This window comes from Ursus arctos, unplaced genomic scaffold (assembly GCF_023065955.2).
Source record: "Ursus arctos isolate Adak ecotype North America unplaced genomic scaffold, UrsArc2.0 scaffold_21, whole genome shotgun sequence".
Taxonomy (NCBI): Eukaryota; Metazoa; Chordata; class Mammalia; order Carnivora; family Ursidae; genus Ursus; species Ursus arctos.
The window spans coordinates 3,855,261-3,877,085 of record NW_026622886.1 but is presented as its reverse complement, the minus strand read 5'-3'; the positions used below and the strand labels follow the sequence as shown (position 1 = coordinate 3,877,085).

At 51.2% G+C, this 21,825-nt stretch overlaps 1 protein-coding gene across 8 annotated transcripts in view; it reads right to left on the bottom strand.

The window, feature by feature from the left end:
- The window catches only part of PLA2G6 (phospholipase A2 group VI), a 58,294-nt gene that overhangs the window by 32,173 nt on the left and 4,296 nt on the right, over positions 1 to 21,825 (bottom strand). For 3 of the 8 annotated variants that reach the window (XM_048217942.2, XM_026479649.4, XM_048217944.2), the window contains exons 2-3: positions 15,876 to 15,910; positions 15,522 to 15,775 (exon numbers count right to left, since the gene is read on the bottom strand). In XM_048217942.2, the coding sequence (XP_048073899.1) occupies positions 15,522 to 15,730 (209 nt within the window). In that variant the 5' untranslated portion in view covers positions 15,731 to 15,775; positions 15,876 to 15,910. Of the gene's footprint in view, positions 1 to 15,521; positions 15,911 to 21,825 lie in introns of all 8 variants that reach the window. The other 5 variants (XM_044392307.3, XM_026479648.4, XM_048217941.2 and 2 more) reach the window with 2 other exon arrangements.

Sequence of the window (21,825 nt, the reverse complement as noted above, 5' to 3'; positions counted from 1 at the left end):
CTCAGCCACCCCTGCACGGAGCGCTCCATGTTAAATGCTGCTGCTATGTCCGATACGACGACACTAAATGACAACGAAATTATGACACCAAATGACACTAGACAGGACACTAAACACTGATCACTAGATTTAGCATCAATAAAACATTAATGACCTTGACAAAGTACTTTTGGTGGAATGGAGGGAACCAGAGCCTGATTGGAGAGGGTTTGAGAAGGAATAAGATGCAAGAAATCGGAGAAGCAAGGATAGGTGATATTTGTTAGGGGTTTTGCAGCAGAGGGGAGCAAACAGAGGTAGCTAATGGGAAAAGTGGAACCAGGCATGTGAATGCTGGTGAATCGCTCTGAGGACTCCCACTTCCGCAAGGACAGACGAGGCAACGTGAACCAGACTGCCTCCTGGGGACAACCAGAAATGCTGGACAGAATGTAAAAGGCGTCTGCTGGAGGCACTGGGCATCTAAGCAGACAGGGATGAAGTGTCAGGTTGGAAGGGATTATGGAAACCCAGGAAGTGAGCCTGGGATTTCGGACTGCTGGCACCTGAGAGGCTGAAGGAATATACCATGGCATCAGCAACCTCATGGGCTCGGGGGACAGGGACCGGAGGCCAGGGGAGGGCCCTGATGAACCCCCTTACCGTGGGTGGGGGTCCCGAAGGACTAAGGCATAAGATGAGCCACAAGGAGACAGACCCTCCCAGAGACTGCAGCACAGCTCCAAATACTTTCAGTTCCAGAAAATGGATTGAAGTTACCCTCACTGATAATGTTCCCAGGTACCCAGGAGAAGCAAACATAAAAGAAACATGAAGCCAGGCTTCAAATTGTTTCTACAAGCATCGTTGCAAATCCAAGGTCTAGCACATAATCAAAACACACAGGAGATACTACGTTGTATGAAAGAAAACCAACAGAAAAAATGTATGATGGAAACTGATCTGTAAGTAGGGGGATGCAAATACTGAAGTTATCTGACACAGACTTTAAAATAACTGTGATAGGGGACCTGGGTGGCTCAGCTGGTTAAGCATCTGCCTTCGGCTCAGGTCATGATCTCGGGGTCCAGGGATAGAGCCCTGCATTGGGCTCCCTGCTCAGTGGAGAGTCTGTTTCTCCCTCTCCCCTTGCTCATGCTCGCTCTTCCTCTCTCAAATAAATAAATAAATAAATAAATGTGATAAGGGGCACCTGGCTGGCTCAGTCGGTACAGCGTGTGACTCTTGATCTCAGGATCGTGAGTTCAGGCCCCACGTTGGGCACAGACTTACTTAAAAAAATTAAATAAAATAAATGTGATAATATTCAAGAGAATAAAATAGAAGATTTAGAATTGGGGCAAAGAACTTGAAACCATTTTAAAAATGGAAATTACAGAATCAAAAAATACAGTTGCCGAAATGAAGAACCCAGTGGCCAGGTATAAAAGCAGACTGGACAATGCTGAAGAGAAAACTAGTGAACAGGAAGATAGGCCAGAAAAGAGGAAACAGAATAGAGCCTGAAGAGCCAAAGGATGGAAAATGCAGGAAAGTAGATAAAAGACATAGAATATATAACAAAAAGATCCACCATACATATAACTGGCCACCAAAGCAGGTTAGAAAAGGAGAGAAGCCATATTTGAAGAGTTAATGTCTGTGAACTTTTCAAAATTGATGAAAAAAAAATTTCATAGTGATTGAAAATATCTATGAACCCTCCTGCACACACACACACACACACACACACGCACACGCACACAAAGAAATCCACACTTAGGCATCTTGTGGGTTTTAAAACATGGACCCAAATTTTTTGACAGTGCTCCCATTGAGACATGATGTCTCTTATCATTATCCCATGAATGTCTCTCAACCCTTTCATCTGGCTCTGCAACTGCTTTACCGACAGAATAGGGCAGAACTGATGCCGCCCTAGTTTCTGGACCAAGGCCTTAAGAGACTGGAAGCTTTTACCTCTCTTCTCTTGGGACCCAGCTATCATATGACGGGAAACTGATGCAACCCCCAGGGATGATTCTTGGTCCTGGACCCTTAGCCCTGGACAAACTCACAGCCGACAGCCAGCAGCAACCTGCCACTTGCGAGTGAGTCAACTTAGAAGTGGATCCTGCATGTGGAGAAAGGGGATCCCTCCTACATTGTTGGTGGGAATGCAAGTTGGTACAGCCACTCTGGAAAACAGTGTGGAGGTCCCTTAAAAAGTTAAAAATTGAGCTACCCTATGATCCAGCCATTGCACTACTGGGTATTTACCCCAAAGATACAGACGTAGTGAAGAGAAGGGCCATATGCACCCCAATGTTCATAGCAGCAATGTCCACAATAGCTAAATCGTGGAAGGAGCCGAGATGCCCTTCAACAGATGACTGGATTAAGAAGTTGTGGTCCATATATACAATGGAATATTACTCAGCTATCAGAAAGAACGAGTTCTCAACATTTGCTACAACATGGACAGCACTGGAGGAGATAATGCTAAGTGAAATAAGTCAAGCAGAGAAAGACAACTATCATATGATTTCTCTCATCTATGGAACATAAGAACTAGGATGATCGGTAGGGGAAGAAAGGGATAAAGAAAGGGGGGGTAATCAGAAGGGAGAATGAAACATGAGAGACTATGGACTATGAGAAACAAACTGAGGACTTCAGAGGGGAGGGGGGTGGGGGAATGGGATAGACCGGTGATGGGTAGTAAGGAGGGCACGTATTGCATGGTGCACTGGGTGTTATACACAACTAATGAATCATCGAGCCTTACATCGGAAACCGGGGATGTACTGTATGGTGACTAACATAATATAATAAAAAATCATTTAAAAAAAAAAAAAAAAAAAAAAAAAAAAAAAAAAAAAAAAGAAGTGGATCCTGCAGTCGAACCACCCCGGCTCATGTCATGTAGAGCAGAAGAGAGCCTTCCCGCTGAGCTCTGCTCACATTGCAGACTCGTGGGCTAAGTAACTGATCGTTGTTTTAAGCCACGGAGTTTTGGGATAGTTTGTTACACAGCAGTAACTGCAGATGACACATATCGGCCAACATACGGAAACACAGCAATAACTGACATATGTACCACATTACAACGGCTATAAACAAAATGTGAAGAAAAATACTGAAAACAGCAGAGGAGAAAGTTAGCTTCAAAGACTGACAGCCGGCTACTCAGCGGCAGAAACCAGAGATAATGGAATGACATTCATAAAGAGCTAAAAGAAAATAAACGCCGATGGGAATTCTGTACACAGCACACTTCCCTTTAAGTATGAAGTTGAAACTAAAACATTTCACCAGTCAGGGGCATCTGGCTGGTTCAGTCGGTAGAGTGTGCGACTCTCGATCTCAGAGTCATGAGTTCGAGACCCACGCTGGGTGCAGAAATTACTTAAAATGAATAAGCAAAATGTTTTTAAAAAAACCATTTCACTAGTCACACAAACAAACAGAAAGAGAGAAAGGCTTTGTCATTAGTAGACCTACACGATAGAAAATATAAAAGGGTTTTCTTCGGGTAGAAGGAACTTGATCCCATATGGATGGTATAAGATACAGGAAAAAAATAAAATACCATGAAAATGGCAAATATGTGGGTGAATCTAAATAAGAATTGGTAGCATAATGTCTTATGGGGTTTAAAATAAAGACAGAATTAAATATATATATATATGTATATATATGTGTGTGTGTGTGTGTGTGTGTGTATATATATATATATATATATATATATATATATATATATATATATATGGCATAGAAGCCTGGGAATAAATGGGGTTAAAAAGTTCTAAGACCCATTTATTGTTCTGGAAGACACTAAAGTACCAATTATACTTCAGTAAGGCCGAGGATGTGTGTTACAATCTCTTGGGTTCTACCAAGAACTGTGAAGGGTTTCAGATTTTGCCCTACTTGCAAACTAACAAGTTAGCCTGACACAGTTTCATGGGTGCTGGCAGGAAGAAACAAGATTCCTGGATCAAAGACAAAGGGCAATTTATTGCTCACAGCAACACCAGTGGCCCGTTTCAGTGTTTGTGCCAATTCCCTGGGATCCAGTTCCCAAGGGTGACACGAAGAGGGCACGTGACACCTGCTCCTGTTGCGCTAGGGGAGAGAGAAGCCCAGCGTGTAGGGAACTTGAATCTTCCACAGTCGTTAATAAGCAAATCTGCCGAAGCTTTGCTCGGGAAGATGATATGACCCTTATTGCAGAAGACAGTAAGCAAACCTCCCCCTCTGCTCTAGGGAATGACCCAATCTCTATCTTCTAAGGCTGCTCACTATACGAACGTCCTTGTAAAGATAGCCTGGAACAAACGGAGTCAGTGTCTCCGCTTGCAAGATGTAGAGACCCACGAGAAATCCGTGGGGAACTGTCCCCCAACAGCTATCGCTAAAAGAGAATGACAGAATGCATAACTTCCAAACTGACAGGGAGGGAACACATGGGATAATAAGAAAACACTGGATCGTGAATTGCAAAACCATTACGCTAAGTGAAAAAAAAAAGTCATATGACTACGCGCTGTATGATTAAAGGCAAAGCCATAGTGACAGAAAGCAGATCAGTGTTTGTCGGGGGCCATGGTGGGTGCAAGGGACTTACTACTGCAAAGGAGCAGAGGGAATTTTGGTGATCCCAGGAACGTGTATCTTGACTGTGGTGATGGCACGTGGGTGTGCGTTACTGAAACTCATCAAATGCTACGTGTCAAATTGATAAATTTCTTTTTTTTGGTAAGTTACATCTCAGCAAAGCTCCCGAAAACAAAGCAAAAATAAAGCTCAGTGCATAAGAAGACAAAAGGGTAGGAATAAAGAAAATAACATGGGTGGAACGACAACAAAAAGAAAATGACAGAGTTAGACCCAAATATATGACAATTACATTAAGAAGAAATAAATTATATGTTCCAAATAACTATAAGGAATAACAGACAAGGAGGGAAAGAAAAGACAACTCCATACTCTAAACAAGATTAAAAGTATAAGATTAAAATACAATATAATACTAACCAAAAAAAAAAAAAGCCAGTGACGCTATATGGATATGAGACAAAGTGGAATTTAAGGTAAAAAGCAAAGAGGGGTAATTCATAACGATAACAGTTTCAACCCTCTAGGAAAATATGACAACTACAAGTTAATATGCACTTCATACTAAAGGTCCAAAATAAAGTCAAACTTGATAGATTTTTTTAAAAAACTAGACATGGGGCGCCTGGGTGGCACAGCGGTTAAGCGTCTGCCTTTGGCTCAGGGTGTGATCCCAGCGTTCCGGGATCGAGCCCCACATCGGGCTCTTCTGCTGGAAGCCTGCTTCTTCCTCTCCCACTCCCCCTGCTTGTGTTCCCTCTCTCGCTGGCTGTCTCTATCTCTGTCGAATAAATAAATAAAATCTTTAAAAAATAAAATAAAATAAAAAATAAAAACTAGACATGTTTACAAACAAATCATCCATAATTCCAGCAAAAAAAAAAAAAAAAACCCACAAACTAAACAAATCTGCCATCACACTGAAATATTTTAATAACTTTTACTACTCATAAACAATGAAACCAAAAAAAATCCCTACTGGATCTAGAATCATTAGTAAACCTGACCTGGCAGACATATATGAAACACCCTTCCCACCAGCTACAGAAAACACGTTCTTTTCTTTTTTTTTTTTTATAAAGATTTTTATTTATTTATTCGATAGAGATAGAGACAGCCAGCGAGAGAGGGAACACAAGCAGGGGGAGTGGGAGAGGAAGAAGCAGGCTCCCAGCAGAAGAGCCCGATGTGGGGCTCGATCCCATAACGCCGGGATCACGCCCTGAGCCGAAGGCAGGCGCCCAACCGCTGCGCCACCCAGGCGCCCCAAAAACACGTTCTTTTCGAGCCACACAAACAAAAGTTAGAAATACTGGACGTAAGCTGGGCCGTCAAGTACATCTGGACAAATTTCAAAGACCTGAAAATATTGAGCCTATGTTCTCTGACCACGATGAAACTAAGCAAGAGATCAATAACAAAAAGAGAATGAAACGTTTCCCATATATTTGAAAATTAAGCAAGATACATTTAAACTATCAATGGTTCAAGCAAGAAGTCGTGGGGAAATTTGGGAAATGTCTCGACCCAGTGGTAATGTAAATATTCCATATCAAACTTCTGGAAGAAGCTCCATCTCTGGATAGGACAGAGGAGCTTTGTATCAAACTAGCCTTCCTGCTGAAAACGAACAGAATGGCAGGATCAAATGCCAATGAGTGCCAGAAGGCGCTGGAGGGAACCTCAGGGAGGCAAGCACCTAGGGCCAAGATTGTAGAGAAGAGGGAAGCACGCTGAGGTAAGCCCCACATTTTCACTCAGGGCACTCTGGGATCTGCGACGTGGGATGTGAAGGACAGACAGGCTAGGAGGCAGCCAGGGGCTGCTGGCGTTCCTACGAGGCTGGGCAGAGACAAGCCGGCATCCAGAGTTGCCGAGAAGACCAGAACCTGAGGGAATCACAGGGAAGTAAGCCCAAAGTTCTGCATGCGATCTTCACTCATAAGCTAGGCAGAGCGAGATGTCAAGAAACCAAATGGAAGGGGCGCCTGGGTGGCTCAGTCGTTAAGCGTCGGCTTTTGGCTCAGATCATGATCTCAGCGTTCTGGGATCAAGCCCCGCATCGCATTGGGCTCCCTGCTCAGCGGGGAGCCTGCTTCTCCCTCTCCCACTCCCCCTGCTTGTGTTCCCTCTCTCGCTGCCTCTCTCTCTGTCAAATAAATAAATAAAATCTTAAAAAAAAAAAAAAAAACGGAAAACAGCAGCAGAGAGGACCCAGAGTGAGTGGAAACTCTGGCGGTTTCTCAGTCCTTGTGAAATAGAGATTCAAGTTCAAGGCCCGCCAGGTGGAAGGACCCTTGTAAACCAAGGCCTTCCACTGAGGCTTGAGAACTTCTACTCCCCTGAGAGTAGACGTGATGACCAAGGAGTCATTTCCAGGTAGAGAATCAATCTAGTGACAAAAGGCAAAATAATAAAGCTTCTGGAAGATCTATAGAAAAATATTCTCAACCCCTTCTGGTAGAGGACTTTGCTAAACAGCACAGGAAAACCAATGGTAAAGATGGGTGACTCTAACTTCCTTGAGACGAAGAACTCTTGTTTCTCAACAGATCACGTTAAGAAAGTCCAACAGCAAGCCACGAGGGGAGACGGCCGCAAGACACGTAACCGACAACAGGGGTGTATTTAAACAGAGATGCTAAAACTCTGTAAGAAAAAGAACTAGGTTTTTGTTTGTTTGTTTTTTTAATATTTTATTTATTTATTTGACAGAGATAGAGGCAGCCAACGAGAGAGGGAACACAAGCAGGGGGAGTGGGAGAGGAAGAAGCAGGCTTCCAGCAGAGGAGCCCGATGTGGGGCTCGATCCCAGAACGCCAGGATCACGCCCTGAGCCGGAGGCAGACGCTCAATGACTGAGCCACCCAGGCGCCCCAAGAACTAGGTTTTTTAAGTGTTCGAGAGCAATGGAGTAGGTACTGCACTGAAGGGGATTGCCAAATGGTTCATCAACCTACCCAAAGGTGCTCAAACTCGTATGTCATCAGACCAAAGCAAATTAAACCCACAATAAGACACTACTATACACCCAACAGAATAATTTTTTTTTTCCACTGGCACCACTAAGTAGCAGAGGATGTGAAGTAACAGGAATCTCCTTCACTGCCAGGAGGAAACCAGACGGGCGTCATCCGCTGAGGGGTGTGTGGTCTCAGCTCACCAATTCCACTCCCCGATAGATGCCTGACAGAAAGGCATGCGGACACGCACCAAGAAAACCGGAAGCAGCCCCAAGTCCCGTCAGTGAACGAATAAGTGAAGCTGTGGTGTAGTTAACACAGGGCAATTGTCCTGCGCGCAGAAGTCGGCCCCAGTTACGTGCAAAACATCCACGGACACCTCACAGACAAAACGCGGAGCCAACAAGCAGGTACCATGCAAGCCAGGTTCAGGACTGCCTTTGGGGGGCAAGGGAGCAAAAGGGGGTTTCCGGGGGGCGGCAACGTTCTACCTTTGGACGTGGGTGGCTGGTTAGAGGTACTTGTGATGATGTCATTGAGCTATGCGTACTTTTCCATGTGCGGCATATTTCCCTATTTTTAACTAGTCTAGAGAGAGAACAGGAGGAGGGAACTGGGGACCACTGAATAGTGGCTGTGCCTGGGGAGGAAAGTGGATTCAAGAATGAAAAATTTTTTTTCTTTTTAAAAGAGAAAACAGCACATTTGATAGCAGTGGAAAATACCTAGTCAAGCAGGGGAAGTCGCGGAGGAGAGAGGAAAGAATTGCTGAACTGATGTCCTACAGTGGATGAGGGGATGTTGACCTTGATGGGGACAGGCCTCTACGATGACAGTGACAACAGGGAAGGCGCAGTATGTGGGTACAGGTGTGGGCAGCCGGGGTGGGGGTGCTCACCGGCTGTAGGTAAGCACGGGGAGCGGGGGCGGGGGGCGGGAGGGGAAGGACAGGGCGAGGCCAGCCTACTGGCTCCGAGCCCAGGGCTGCCCAAGGGCAGGGCTCACTTGAAGTGGGAGTGAGCAGCACGGAGGGGAGCCCCACCAGCCATGGTGGAGACCTGGAATTAACTAGTGTTGGGGTTTTGCCGAGCAGAGAAGACAGAGAGAGAAGTCAGGGAGCAGAGAGGGTATGCAAGGGGGTGAACATCATGACAGGCCACGAGTTTCTGCAGGGCAAGAAGTGAGGCCCGTGAGAGGGATGGGGCCACGGCAGGGGGGTAGCTGGGTCCATGTCTGCAGGGGGCAGGGAACTTGGCATTCAGAGGATGAGGGAGAAGGCGCTGGAAAGACAGGAGGCAGAGGGCGGAAAGTGGGGTGCTTGACACTTGTATTTTTGGAAGAGCCCCCGTTACTGATGATGATGACAAGGTCCAGGGAATGGCCATGTGGGCTGGGAGAGGGCTGGCCCAAGAGCCGTGGGCGTGAGGAGGGACACTGTGCGAATTTCAGTCACCGAGAGTCAAGACACACAGTGCAAATTTCAGTCACCGAGAGTCAAGACGGGTAGTGATGGGGAGAGGGAGCTCCAGGCCAGGGGCGCACGGCCCCAACGGTGTGCGGGAAACCCCAGGAGAGCGCGCGGGCCGTATAGGGCGACGTGAATTTCAAGGCTGGGGAGCAAGGGGCACCCTGTCCCACTTCCAGGCCCAGTGGAGTAAAGACCAGGAGAGAAATCTCTCGAGGCCCTCGGGGGAGAGCCAGGTTTGAGTTAGAGCCACGGGTGAAAGAATGATTCAGAAAAAGGCTAAGGACCTGGAGGGCTCAGAAGGCTGGCTTTCCCTCTCTTCTAAAACCGAGCCCCCAGACAAAAGCCGCCCGGCATCAGCTCTGGGGAGCCTTTGCCTTGGCTGGGAATGGCCTGTGGATAAGCCCAGTGGGGGAGGCTCTGTGAACTTCAGGAAATCACATGCAGATGTGTGTCAGTGCATTTGGAGGGTGGAGAGGTCCATTGGCCTCCTTCCATTGGACCTTCCAATGGCCAAGAACCATTAGGCTAGAGTGGAATCTAACTCTCCAGCTTCAGAGCTGAGCACCAGCCCTCCTCCACAGGCCCTCCAAAGGGCTCCTCCTCCATCCCTGCCCCTCTGTGCCTTCGCCCGCGATGCACTTCTCCCTGCAGCGCCCTCTCTCCAGGTGACATCTTCCTCCCTGTTGTAGGTCCATCTCTCACCCAAGAGACCTTTTCCAAACTCTCCTAGCAAACACAAGTCTACCTCCAGTGGACATGGGTCAATCACCCACTCCACAAATACTCCGCGTGCACCTGCTGAGCGCCCGGTGCTACAATGGGCATTAGGAGAAAGGACTTGGACGCAGACGCTGTCCCTCAGGAGCTCTGCAGTCTAGTGGGGAGACGGAAGTACAAACAGCCACAGGCCGATCCGAGGCAAGAGGGGCTGACAGCAGTATGGACAGTGCTGAGGGAGAAGAGAGCAGGCAAGGACCGGCTCACAGAGCAGGCATCGGGGAACAGAGAGGACAAAGAAAGAAGTGTAAAAAGGTGAGGTCAGTCTGGAGAACCTGAGAGCTTTCTTTTGTTCACATTCTAACATTTATCCCCCTGCATGCTGCGTATGGACCTCTTTTCTGGCTACTGCCTGAGCTCCTGGAGGACAGAGCTGCTGTATTCACATCTGCTGAGAGACGATGGGCTGCGGGCTGGATAAATCGGGAAGGAGCAAGCACGGGGTATGCCACTCAGCTTGTCCGAGGTGCTGACCAGTAGTTTCATTTCTGAGGGCCTCAAAAATCAGTCCCCTTTCGAGAAGCAAAGATCACACGTCGCACATGCTTTGATCATTCTTTTTTTTTTTTTTTAAGATTTTATTTATTTATTTATTTATTTATTTATTTATTTGAAATTGAGAGAGCGAGAGAACACAAGCAGAGGGGAAGAGCAGAGGGAGAGGGAGAAGCAGGCTCCCGGCTAAGCAGGGAGCCCAATGGAGGGCTCGATCCCAGGACCCTGGGATCATGACCTGAGCTGAAGGCAGACGCTGAACTGACTGAGCCACCCGCGCGTCCCTGCTCTGATCATTCTTTCTACGATTCCTGGAAAGTGCAGCCCTGTTTCTGCTGAGATACCAGTGAAGAACTGGCGGGTTTCATCAAATATCACATGTCACCAGCAAATGTCAGTAGTAAATGATTAATTCGTAGCAGGAACATAAGTACGGGTGTGACCATAATGTTCACACAACACTACCAGTGACCACCCCGCGGCTCACACAGAAGAGCCAGGGCTCTGGACCACAGGTCAGGCCAGGGGGGCCATGGGATGAGCCCAGGTGAGCCAAGTCCTGCCCAGTGCCATGGTGCAAAGTGGCCCTAGTGGAAGAAAAGGAAGAAGTGGGTTCTGGAGCCAAAATGCTGGGTCTGAGCCCCGGCTCCACAGCTGACCAGCAACGTGAGTTGGGCGAGTTACTGAAATTTTTGAGTGCCTCACACGCAGTAGGAGATACTATTATTGCTGATGTCGCCCTCGGTACCCGCCAGGGTCCGGTCTCTCCATCCAGTACGGATACTGGGGGTAAAGGGTCCCAGGGCCTTAGGTCATAAAACCGGAGGATTTAGGGGCGCCTGGGTGGCTCAGTCGTTAAGCGTCTGCCTTTGGCTCAGGGCGTGATCCCGGAGTTCTGGGATCGAGCCCCGCATCGGGCTCCTCCGCTGGGAGCCTGCTTCTTCCTCTCCCACTCCCCCTGATTGTGTTCCCTCTCTCGCTGGCTGTGTCTCTCTCTGTCAAATAAATAAATAAAATCTTTAAAAAAAAAAAACACCTGAGGATTCAGAAGATCCTGACTCCCTCCCCCATCCTGAAGTGACGCGGCTGTGTGCAGCCCACGGACACGTCTATCTGGGGCCCGAGGCTGGAAGTAACACCTCAGCATCTCCCTCGAACCCAGGTCTGGACTCTGGGCAGTTCAGAGCCCTCCGGGCAAGTAAAGCAGGAGGAGACCTTTAAGAGACAGAACCGCAGGGGCACCTGGGTGGCTCAGTCGGTTGGGCGGCCAATTTGGCTCAGGTCATGATCTCAGGGTCCTGGGATCGAGCCCCCTGTTGCGTCGGGCTCCCCACTCAGCAAGGAATCTGCTCAAGGATTCTCCCTCTTCCTCTGCCCCTCCTCCTGCTCACACTATCTCTCTAATAAATAAATAAGTCTTAAAGAAAAAAAAAAAAGGCAGGCGCTGGGTGGCTCAGTTAGATAAGCATCTGCCTTTGGCTCAGTCATGATCCCAAGATCCTGGGATCCAGCCCCGCATCGGGCTCCCTGCCCAGTGGGGAGTCTCCTTCTCCCTCTCCCTCTCTCCCAGCTCATGCTCACTTTCTCTCTCTCTCAAATAAATAAAATCTTCTAAAAGGGGGGGGGGGCTGGGTGACTCAGTCAGTTAAGCGTCTGCCTTCAGCTCAGGTCATGATCTCAGGGTCCTGGGATCGAGCCCCACATCGGGCTTCCTGCTCAGCAGGGAGTCTGCTTCTCCCTCTCCCTCTGCCTGCTACTCCACCCGCTTGTGTGCTCTCTATCAAATAAATAAATAAAATCTTAAAAAAAAAAAAAAAGAACCGCAGCAGCCTGAAGAGAAAGTCTAGTAAACCATACCTTCCTTCTAGAAACTGCAGGGTGCTGGGAGCAGCCGGGAAACCCCAGGATGGCTGCCCCTAGGAGAAGCCCAGGGCCCTGGCCCTCACTCAGAGGTCACACCCCAGGACTTGACATTGCCATTTCTGCAACCCTTCATAACCCCCGCTCCTGCTTCCCAGCTCACACACTCGACTGCCCTGAATCCAACAGTCCCCAGCCCCAACAGAGGACACGGCGCACAGCGGCCCTCTGCAAATACTGCTGAAGCTCTGCAAATACATCACATGCACCGCACAAACCCACGTGTGCCAGGCTCCTTGCTGGGCACTGGGGGTTGTACCGGGGCGAACAAGACAGACGCGGCCGCTACCCTCACGGGGTTTGTGGTCTACCAGGAAGGCGGTCTACTGAGCGCGGGGATGGATGCCACGGGACACGCAGCAGCAGTACCTCCTCTAGCCTGAAGGGTGAGCAGAAGTGAGGCAGGCAAAGAAGGGGAGAATGCTCTAGGCTGACGACCTAAGAGTCTACGTGAAGGCCAGGAGCACAGGGTGGCAAGAGCTGAGACCAGAGGGAGAGGCAAGGCTTGATCACACGGACCCTTTCAAGTCAGGCTAAGCAGCTAGTATGTTAAGGAAACAGGGAGTTCTTGAAGAATGAAGCAGGGGAGTGAGTGATGGGATTTGTCGTCTGGAAAGATCACTCTGACAGCAGCTTGGAAGAGGATGGGAGGAGAGCAAGACTATAGGCAGAACAACAGGCTAGGAGGCAGAGTGCAGCTGGAGTCTGTGTGTACAAGGACCACGGCCTGGAAAGAGCCGGCAGCAAAATGGAGAATAACGAAAGCCCGGATTTTAGACTGGCACGTGGCTGGGATACAAGCTACACTGCCCAGCCTCCCTAGCAGTTAGCTGTGGCCACGTGACTAAGTCCCGCCAACGGGATTCAGGTGGAAGACATGTGTGCCACTTCTGAGAAGCCCCTAAAAAGAAGGTGAGTGCCCTTGTTCACCGTCTACCTTTCTGCTAACTGGAAAGGGGGCTGTGATGGCTGGATCTGGCATGGCCATCTGGGGCCATGTGGTGGCCTAGAGAATAAAGGCCACACGTGGTGGAGCAACAAGACAGCAAGAGCCTGGGCCCCTGGGGACTTGGGGCCCCTGGGAACCACTATCTGCTGTGGTTGTCACTTAGGAGAAAACTAAAAGTCCATCCTGTCTGGCAACTATCATGTTGGCCTTTCTATCACTCAAGCCAACCTTAAACATAACTGGTGGAGAAGCAGCAGAGACTCAAGATATGCTTGGCAGGGGAGCCTGATAGAACTCAGTAATGTCCCGGATCCGGGCGGGAGGGAGCCCAAGGAATCAAGGATGGCTCCTGGGCTTCTGGGCTGCACAACCTCGTACAGGGATGGTGATGCCATCTGCTGAAACAGAAACGTTGGGGCGGGAGCAGGTGAGCCAAGTGAGGGCTGTCAGGAATTCCAAGAGGAGATGCGTGCTTGGCTTGAAACGCCACCCAATGCTCCCTATTCTGTCCAAACACAGGGAACCACACAGTGGCACAGAACAGAGAAATGGCTTAGGAGCCAGAAGACCCAGATTCTGTTCCTTCACTGCTTCCCATGCAACCTTGAATGACTCACTTCTCTTCCTGAGCTTCAGTTTTCTTATCTGCAAAATGGGATACCACCTTCCTTGCTTATCTCAACGGGTCACTGGAGGATGTGCTAATATACCATATGTGATAGTACTATAAAGTGCCCTCCAATTAAGGGGAATAAATAAACATGCAGTTAATAAACTGCTAGCAAAGAGTTTAACCCCCTGGGATGGAAGTCTGCCCACAGTGGGGCTCGAGCTTGCCGGGACAGACCCAGAGTCCTGTCAAGGGACATTTACAGTTGACAGGACTTGGTGATGGTGGAAGGTGGTGGAGCTCCCAGGGCGGCACCCAAAAGGTAAGGCTGAGTGGCCCTCCAGAGAGTGGGCCCACCGCTCTGCTCGGCTGTGCATTCCCATCAGCAGCCCTCGGCTGCGGGCCTGTGGAGGGGTTCCGGAGCCGCAGGTAGAAGCCTGCCCTGTCCTGACCCAAGACTGCGGGATGGCCATCAGCTCAGGCCCATCTGCGCCCAGAGTGCGGACTAGCTCTGCTGTGTTACAACTGGCGTCCGGACTGGCTGCTGAGCTGTGTTCTTTGTCCAACCACCCGCGGTGGGGGCCTCTGCCTCAGTTTCCCTGTGGAACCAGACCTAAATTCTCCTGATTGGCCTCCTCCACTCTCCTCCTGTTGGCTGGACCCTGACTCCCAGCTTGCCACTTTCTGAGACTCCTGCTGCCATGTCTCCTCAATCGGAATGACCCCAGAAGTTCCCTCCAGCCTCAATTCTCGCCAAAGCTCTGCGCACACCAGGGATCCGGCCCGGGGCCATCCGCCTGTGGGCACCCCCACCTCCCACCCATGCCTCTGCATGTCTGGAACAACTTTATCTGCTTTCCTCTGCCAGACACATTCCTACTCATTCTTCTAGGCTCCAAGGAGCCCATCAGGAAGGGATCACCTCCTTGTGTCCCCACCATTCACTTCTACCCACAGCTCTCCTCGCATGGTTGGTACAATGCCTGCTTGGCACATGGCCTCCACCCAAGACTGCACAGAAGGGCACGGAGCGTATCTTGTCATCTCACAGCGCCAGCTGGACCTACCCCAGGGCCTGGGACTCCCAAGCCACTGCAAATGCCTGGTGCCCGGTGACGGGATGGATGGCGGGCTGGCCAGATGGATGAACGAATGGAGAAAGGCCCATCAGCACTAGGCCAGCTCAGAGCCAGTCTGCCAAGCTCCTCTGGACCCTGCATTTTGGGGGCCTGGCCACCCTTCCCCTTTATGCCAATAGCCCTGCAGCTTGCTCAGCTCCCTCAGCCCTGTCCTGGCTTCCCACACTTTCCTTCTAGCCCATGGGAGAGACAGCATGCCCTGAAAAGTGACCACTGTCGACCTCTTATACGTTCTCCTGAACGAAACTTGATCAGCCCCTACAAGGGCAGTCATGCCTTTAAAGACCCAGGAATACAGGTAAACCCTGGACTTCACCTGATTTGACCCTTCTCAGCTTTCCTGTCCTTCCTCCTTCCCTCCCTCTACACGGGTCCAGCCCAGAGGCGGGGGAAAAGCCCTGCCTTCTACCCTCACGCCCCTGCTGTGGGGACCCTGACGGGCCAGGAGGTATAGAGTCTAGAAGGTCCCTCTCCCCATCCTCTCCCACCCTTCTCCAGAGCCCTCAGATGTTAGGCCCAAAGAAGCTGCTTTTTGGCCAAGGGACCACCAGTCTGAGGATTCAAAGGAAAGAAGTTTGTGTGGCAGTTGACCATCACCCACCGGAATCCATTCTGTGAGTTTCTGGGGTTGACCAGGATGCAGTCCCAGGTGCGATTGGGAATGTTCTGGAACAGAATCAGCTGCCCTTCCTCCCGAAACCGGGCACTCGAGGCGTAGTCCGCCACAGCCACCTCCTTCACCCGGAACGGGTTCGAGAACAAGTTGGTGACACTACTGAGGGTATTGACTAGGCGGCCGAAGAACTGCATCTTCTGCGGGCCAGGTGGGGAGGCCCCGCCGCCTGCGCCCTCAGTCTGGAAGAAAACGGGGTCTCTGGTCAGCTGGGCTCGGTCTCCCATGCCCACCTCACCAAGTACAACAGTTTCCTGCACGGGCTCCCAGATGGCTCCCCACCAGTGCTGGTCCTCTGATTCCGGGCCAGGAGGGACCTGGAAAGGAGGGGAGAGAAAGAGAGACGACACTGAGTCGGGGCTAAAAAGGCCTGATGGGAAGTGACAGAGCGGCCACCATGCCCCGGGGACCAGAACCGTCCTGCTTCCTGGCCAGTTTCCCCGCCAGAGCCTCAGCTTCCTCATCTGCAGTGTGGACCCTATTGCTCAGGGACACGGCAGACAGGAACGCACATTACAGACGATCCTGCCCTGCCCAAAGGGAGCGGTTCTTGCTACGTGAAGTCCAGCGCTCAGAAAGCCTGGCGTGAGTCATTTCGATTCCACAAACAAAACCAGGGTCCCGTCTCGACCAGATACAGCCAGGGGACCAGGATCGGCCCACACTCCATCGGGCGCACGGGGACCGTGGACATCGGTCTCCAATTTTTGGTGCCTGCTACCACTGCTTTCCCAAAGAGCTCTGAGAACATGAAACCAGGTGCCTCGGAAATGAACATGAATGTAAGGACTCAGCAACAGTGAACTTGTGTGTGGATGGAAACATTATGTTGCAGACTCAAAGGATTCCAGTTCCTGCTGCGGAAACTGTCCCCAGTTTGGATGACAGAATTAGATGTCTCCTATTTTCCTAGGTTCCCAGAAAGCACACTGCATTCCTAAGGCAGTGTCACCAAAGCTGGGTGACATTTAGCTGGAGGCCGCCCTCTGGCTCTGTGCCAGGAAGTCACCCATCAAAAGCGCAGCCCAGACACTGAGGACAGAGGATGGAAGTGTGGGCACCCCGGAAGACAGTGGACATGTCAGCGGACACCAGTCACACTCTGGCCCAGCTATCGAGGAGAGGAAGGAACTTAGGGATAAAAGGAAGAACAAGAAGCCTCAAAGAACCACTGATAAAGGGAGGAAGGGCCAATAATGATAATGATACCAGGAGACAGAGCACCTACTAGGCAGGCACTTTACGCGACTGTCCCCTTTGGGTCGCTGCAAAGGCAAAGAGCTGGAGGAGAACTGTGTTCCCATCCTCGCCAGCTGTGTGTCCTTGGGCAAGTCACTTAACCCCTCTGTGTCTCAGTTTCCTTATCTGTAACATGAGAACCACAACAATGCCCAATAACTGAACCCGGCAGATAGCAAGCGCTCCACAGGCATTAGTCCTCTTCACTTCCATCGCCCTCCCTTGGACACATACGGAAACAAAGACCGTGACTGCAGAGTTTTGGGAGCGCCCTGAAGTTTTGTAACGACCTTCCTCTTAGGATCAGTAGTAAGATGTGGCATGATCAGACTGTGAGCCTCAGTGCCCCCTTTAAAATGAGGACAATGCTCAGGGCACCTGAGTGGCTCAGTCGGTTGAGCGTCTGACTCTTGATTTCAGCTCAGATCGTGATCTGAGGGCCGTGAGATCGAGCCCTGCATCAGGCTCCGTGCTCAGAGTGTGGCGTCTGCTCGGGATTCTCTCTCCCTCTGCCCCTCTCCCTGCTCTCACTCTCTCTAAAGAAAACAAATTTTAAAAAATGAGGCCAACGCGCCCCTCTTGTGTGCTGTGAGGATTAAATGAGAATGTTCTTAAGAATGTTTAGACCTGAGGGCACCCACGTGGCTCAGCTGGTTAAGCGTCTGCCTTCAGCTCAGGTCACGATCCCGGAGTCCAGGATGGAGCCCCACACTGGGCTCCTTGTTCAGCGGGGAGCCTGCTTCTCCCTCTGCCTCTGCCCCTCCCCCTGCTCATGCTTTCTCAAATAAATAAAATCTTTAAAAAAAAATGTTTAGGCCTGTGTCAAGTTCCTTCTTTCTTCTGCACTCGGGAACTGAGAGCACAGAGGCGCTGGGGTGCCTGTGCCCCTTCCCAGAGCCAGGGGAGAAGGGAGGGGTCCCAAGAGAAGGCATGGGCATTGGTCCCTGGAAAAGAAACCCCCAAGACGGAAGGCATGGCCCGCACATCAGTGTGCCCTGTAGCAATTTTTGTTTGACACAGAAACAGAAGCAACTTCTGTGCCCAATATTATAGGAATTCTAAATTGTGACGTGTTCACTCCAGAGATAGTGCGTGGTCATTAAAAGCCGTGACTGAGGAACTCAGGAAGCACGTGGTGGTGTCACAGACTCTGGGGCATCGAGTCCACCGCGCTCCCCGGGCTGGTTGTGGGCTGCGAGCTCGCCCGCAAGGCCCCTCCCTCCCTGTGCGGCCTGTTCCGCTTGGTCCCACCCTGTCATGCACGATTGCCGATTGCCGAAAGCAATGCTGTCTCGCACCTCCTTCCCTCTCCACGCTGATTTGTTTGATACATCCTTCCTCTCCCTCATCCTCCTGCCAGACCGTACACTTAATCACACCCATCACACCAAACGCTCGAGTGCCTCTCTGTGCTCTGGTCCTGGTCTAAGAACTTTACATATCTTCATCTTTCACCTGGACCACCACCCTGAGGTGCCTGGGTGGCTCAGTGGGTTAGGTGTCTGCCTCTTGATTTCGGCTCAGGTCATGATCCCAGGGTCACGAGATCGAGGCCCACATTGGGCTCCATGCTCAGCGGGGAGTGTGCTTGAGATTCTCTCTCCCTCTCCCTCTGCCCCTCCCCCTGCCTGTATGCCCTCTCTCTCAAATAAATAAAACCTTTAAAAAAAAATCTGTACCACCACCCTTTGAAATTGTCACCATTATTATCCTGGTTTTACATATGAGAAAGTCAAGGAACAGGGAGGTAAAGCAATGGGCCCTATGTCACACAGCTGGGAGGCAGAGGAGCAAGAATTAGAGCCAGACAGCTGGCTCTAGACCGTCAGAGCTTTTTAAGGACAGTGCTTGGTCCTTTCACCTCTGTACACTGACCCCTGGCACAGGCTTGGCCCACAGAAAGTCTGTTAAAACATAATTTAACTGAGTAAAAATTATGCCGCAAAAAATAAGGGTGAGGGAAAAATACCAAAACACTATGAGGATATTGGGTTTATGGGCCATTTTTTTTCTTTTTCCTGTTTATCAAATGGTATGGAAAATGCTTTTTTTTTTTTTTAATGATTCTATTTGTTAAAGAAAGTAAGAGTGCAGGCTGAGCCCCTGGGGACCACAGCTGGGGAGATGGGGGCGCAGGGGTCAGGACCAGCTTAGCAAAGCAGCACAGAGGCCTCCCAGAGAGCAGGTGGGAGGCACCTCCTGGAGGGAGTCGGGAGCACCAGCACCCATGAGCCCACTTGGGGTTAAGGGGAGAGTCACCGTGGGGGTCCAGCTGGATGGAAGGAAGATATCCCGCCCCAGGGGAAAGACACCTTCCTTAGGGGCTCAGGGCTGGTGGGTGAGGGCTGCCTCCCACACCTGGACGGCAGCCTGGCCACGGAAAGGACAGGTCTGACTCCCACCCAGCCTTCCAGGGTGGGCGTGAGGGTGAAATGACACAATGGAGGGAAAGTGTCCAGGACGCAGGCCGACTGCGGGCACGCAAACAGTGGCCATTGTTATCACAAGGTGGAAGAAAGGAAATGAACCCCCCAGGGCCACATCCTGGAACATCATAACAGAGCAGCCCGGAAAGCGGCAAGTGAGAAGTAGACAGAGCGCATGCTCGAGCTTCCTTCTCGCTTCTGTGCTCTTCCTCCCATCCCACCCCTGACCTCAGAGCCCGGGTTCTTTCCAGCACAGCTGCAGGGGGGAGGATGCCCCGCAGCGGAGCAGCCCCCTCCCTCCCGGCTTCCTCCCCCTCTCGCTTCTCACAGACCCTTGCCCTTGACCTCCCCACAGGATCAACATTTGCTTTTACCTGCTGACAACTGTTCTCTAGGGCTCCTCACCTGGGCTTGCTCCCTGCGCGTAGGTGACACAGGTGACACTAAGGTCACATGATGGGGCTGTCCGCTCCTGGGCACTGGAGGCTTCGAGCAGCTCTCAGATGCCACAAGCAGGAAAGCCACAAACCCAAGACCTTTGCGGTGAGGGGGACGCTGACAATTCTGCCTATCTATTTCTGCAGTTTCCGGGTGTCGACCGTGTCTGCCCTACAAGGAGGCCAGAGATTTCTGGCCTGTTCTCCTTACTTTTGCTCACCCGTCCCCTGTCAAAGGCCCCATGTGCCTGCTTGATTCCTTCAGGGAAGGCTTACGAAGCCGCTGCTGGGGAAGGCAGCCCTAGAGGAGAGGAGCTGTGAGGCAGGAAGGACAAGCATTAATGTCCCCATCTTAGAGAGGACGTAACCGAGGCCCAGAGAGGCCTCAGATTGTGGGTGTTGGAAGGGCAAGTTAAAGTGGGACATGCTGATGGCCACCAAAAAAATAAAAAAAGAAGCAGTACTGGGGTCAGAGGGAGAGGGGAACCAACAGGTGGCATTTTTGGTGAGTTCCCCAGAAATGGCCGGTTGGGTTCCTAAAATGAGTAAGTCACAGGGGGACCCAAACCCAGTCCCTGTCCCCCTGGGGGAAGAGTCAGGAAAAGATGGCTGTACGAGGTGACTCTTCAGATGAACTCTGCAGTGGGGACTTGGGCAACAGGCCTCCCCACAGGAGGAGCATAAAGTAAGGGAGGGCACGGGGACAGGAGCCTGCCTGGCCGGGAATGAGCATTTTCATCGGGCTTGGGCAGCACACAGGGAGTTGTGGGCACTGCCGGGACCCACATGAATACTGGTCACCACGGAGCCATTCTGCCAGCATCTGCTCTAGAGCCGTGCTCAGAGCCAGCCTGTGACCTGCGTGCCTGGTTACGGGGGCCAGACGGACCCCATCCTCAGATGTCTGTTTCCACCTCGGCCATGAACTCCCTGAGACACCCCAGGTAGGTCTCAAGCAAGAGAGGGAGTAGAAAGCCACCAGGCCCTGGGCCCCGTGCCCCCACCTCCTAGCCTGGACAGTTATCTCTTTCAGAGAAAAAGAGAGAGGCCCTGAATTGTTAAACTTCCTGGCCTGTCCTCCCTGGAATGTCCTCCCCTGCCCCCCTTCACTCCCGTCTCTGCCAGAGCCTTTGCTTGTCCTTCAAGGCCCAATGGCTCCCTATGGAGACCCAGAGCTCCGGACTGGTCCCTCCTGCATCGCTCCCAGCTCAAGTTATACCCTTCCGGTCTACAAGCGCCGTGAGGGCCAGGTCCACCATCCCTCCCTACAAGCCCTCTGTGACTACCACAAGATGCAAATCCGATGCTTACACCAGCCCAGTGGTTCCCCATCACCTTCCAGAGACAGCCCAAGCTCAGGGCAGGGAGGCAAGCAACCTGGCCAGCCATGCTGCCCCAGAAACCTCCCAGAACATACCACCCGCACGCCTCCATGGACCTGCGCGCACTCCCGCCTAGATTGCGTTCACTCATCTGTCTCACTGTTAGACAAATGAATAAACCCTTCCTGTCCTTCAAGAATTGGCTCACGAGCCACCTCGTCTAAGAGGCCTACCTCGTGCCTCCCCTCCTCTTCGCCCTGGGGGTACCCTCACCCTACCCAGGGGCTCCCCCAAAGAAGCATTTACCCTGGGATAATGATGGTGCATCTGTTGGTTTGGGTTGCTCCCCCCCTTTATTTTTTTTTAATCCGCGCACATAGCATGCTGTTCCTGATGGATAGTGGATATTTAAAAAATGGTTGGTGAATGAGTAGGACAAATGAATAAGCCACTGGAAGCCCGCGGGGCCAGGACCTTCGAGGCACCCTCCCCTGCTCTCCTACTCCCTTGCGGGTGGTAACAGGCCACACACCCTATTCCCCGCCCACTCCGGGCTGCCCAGCACACCACCACCGTGCACACACTCAGAAGAACATTTATGGGGTATCTGCTGGGCTTCCCGAGTGGCACTGAGCTTCGATCTGGAAAGTCTGGCTTTATATACCCGGAGCTCAGGCAGAGTCTAAGCAGGGACACTCTACAGGCCCTCTGCTTCCCTCTCGATGAAGTCCGGCTAGAGCGGCAGGACAGCTGCCCTGCAGTGCGTGACAGGATCCCACCGGCAGCCGGGCCAGGAAGCTGACCTCAC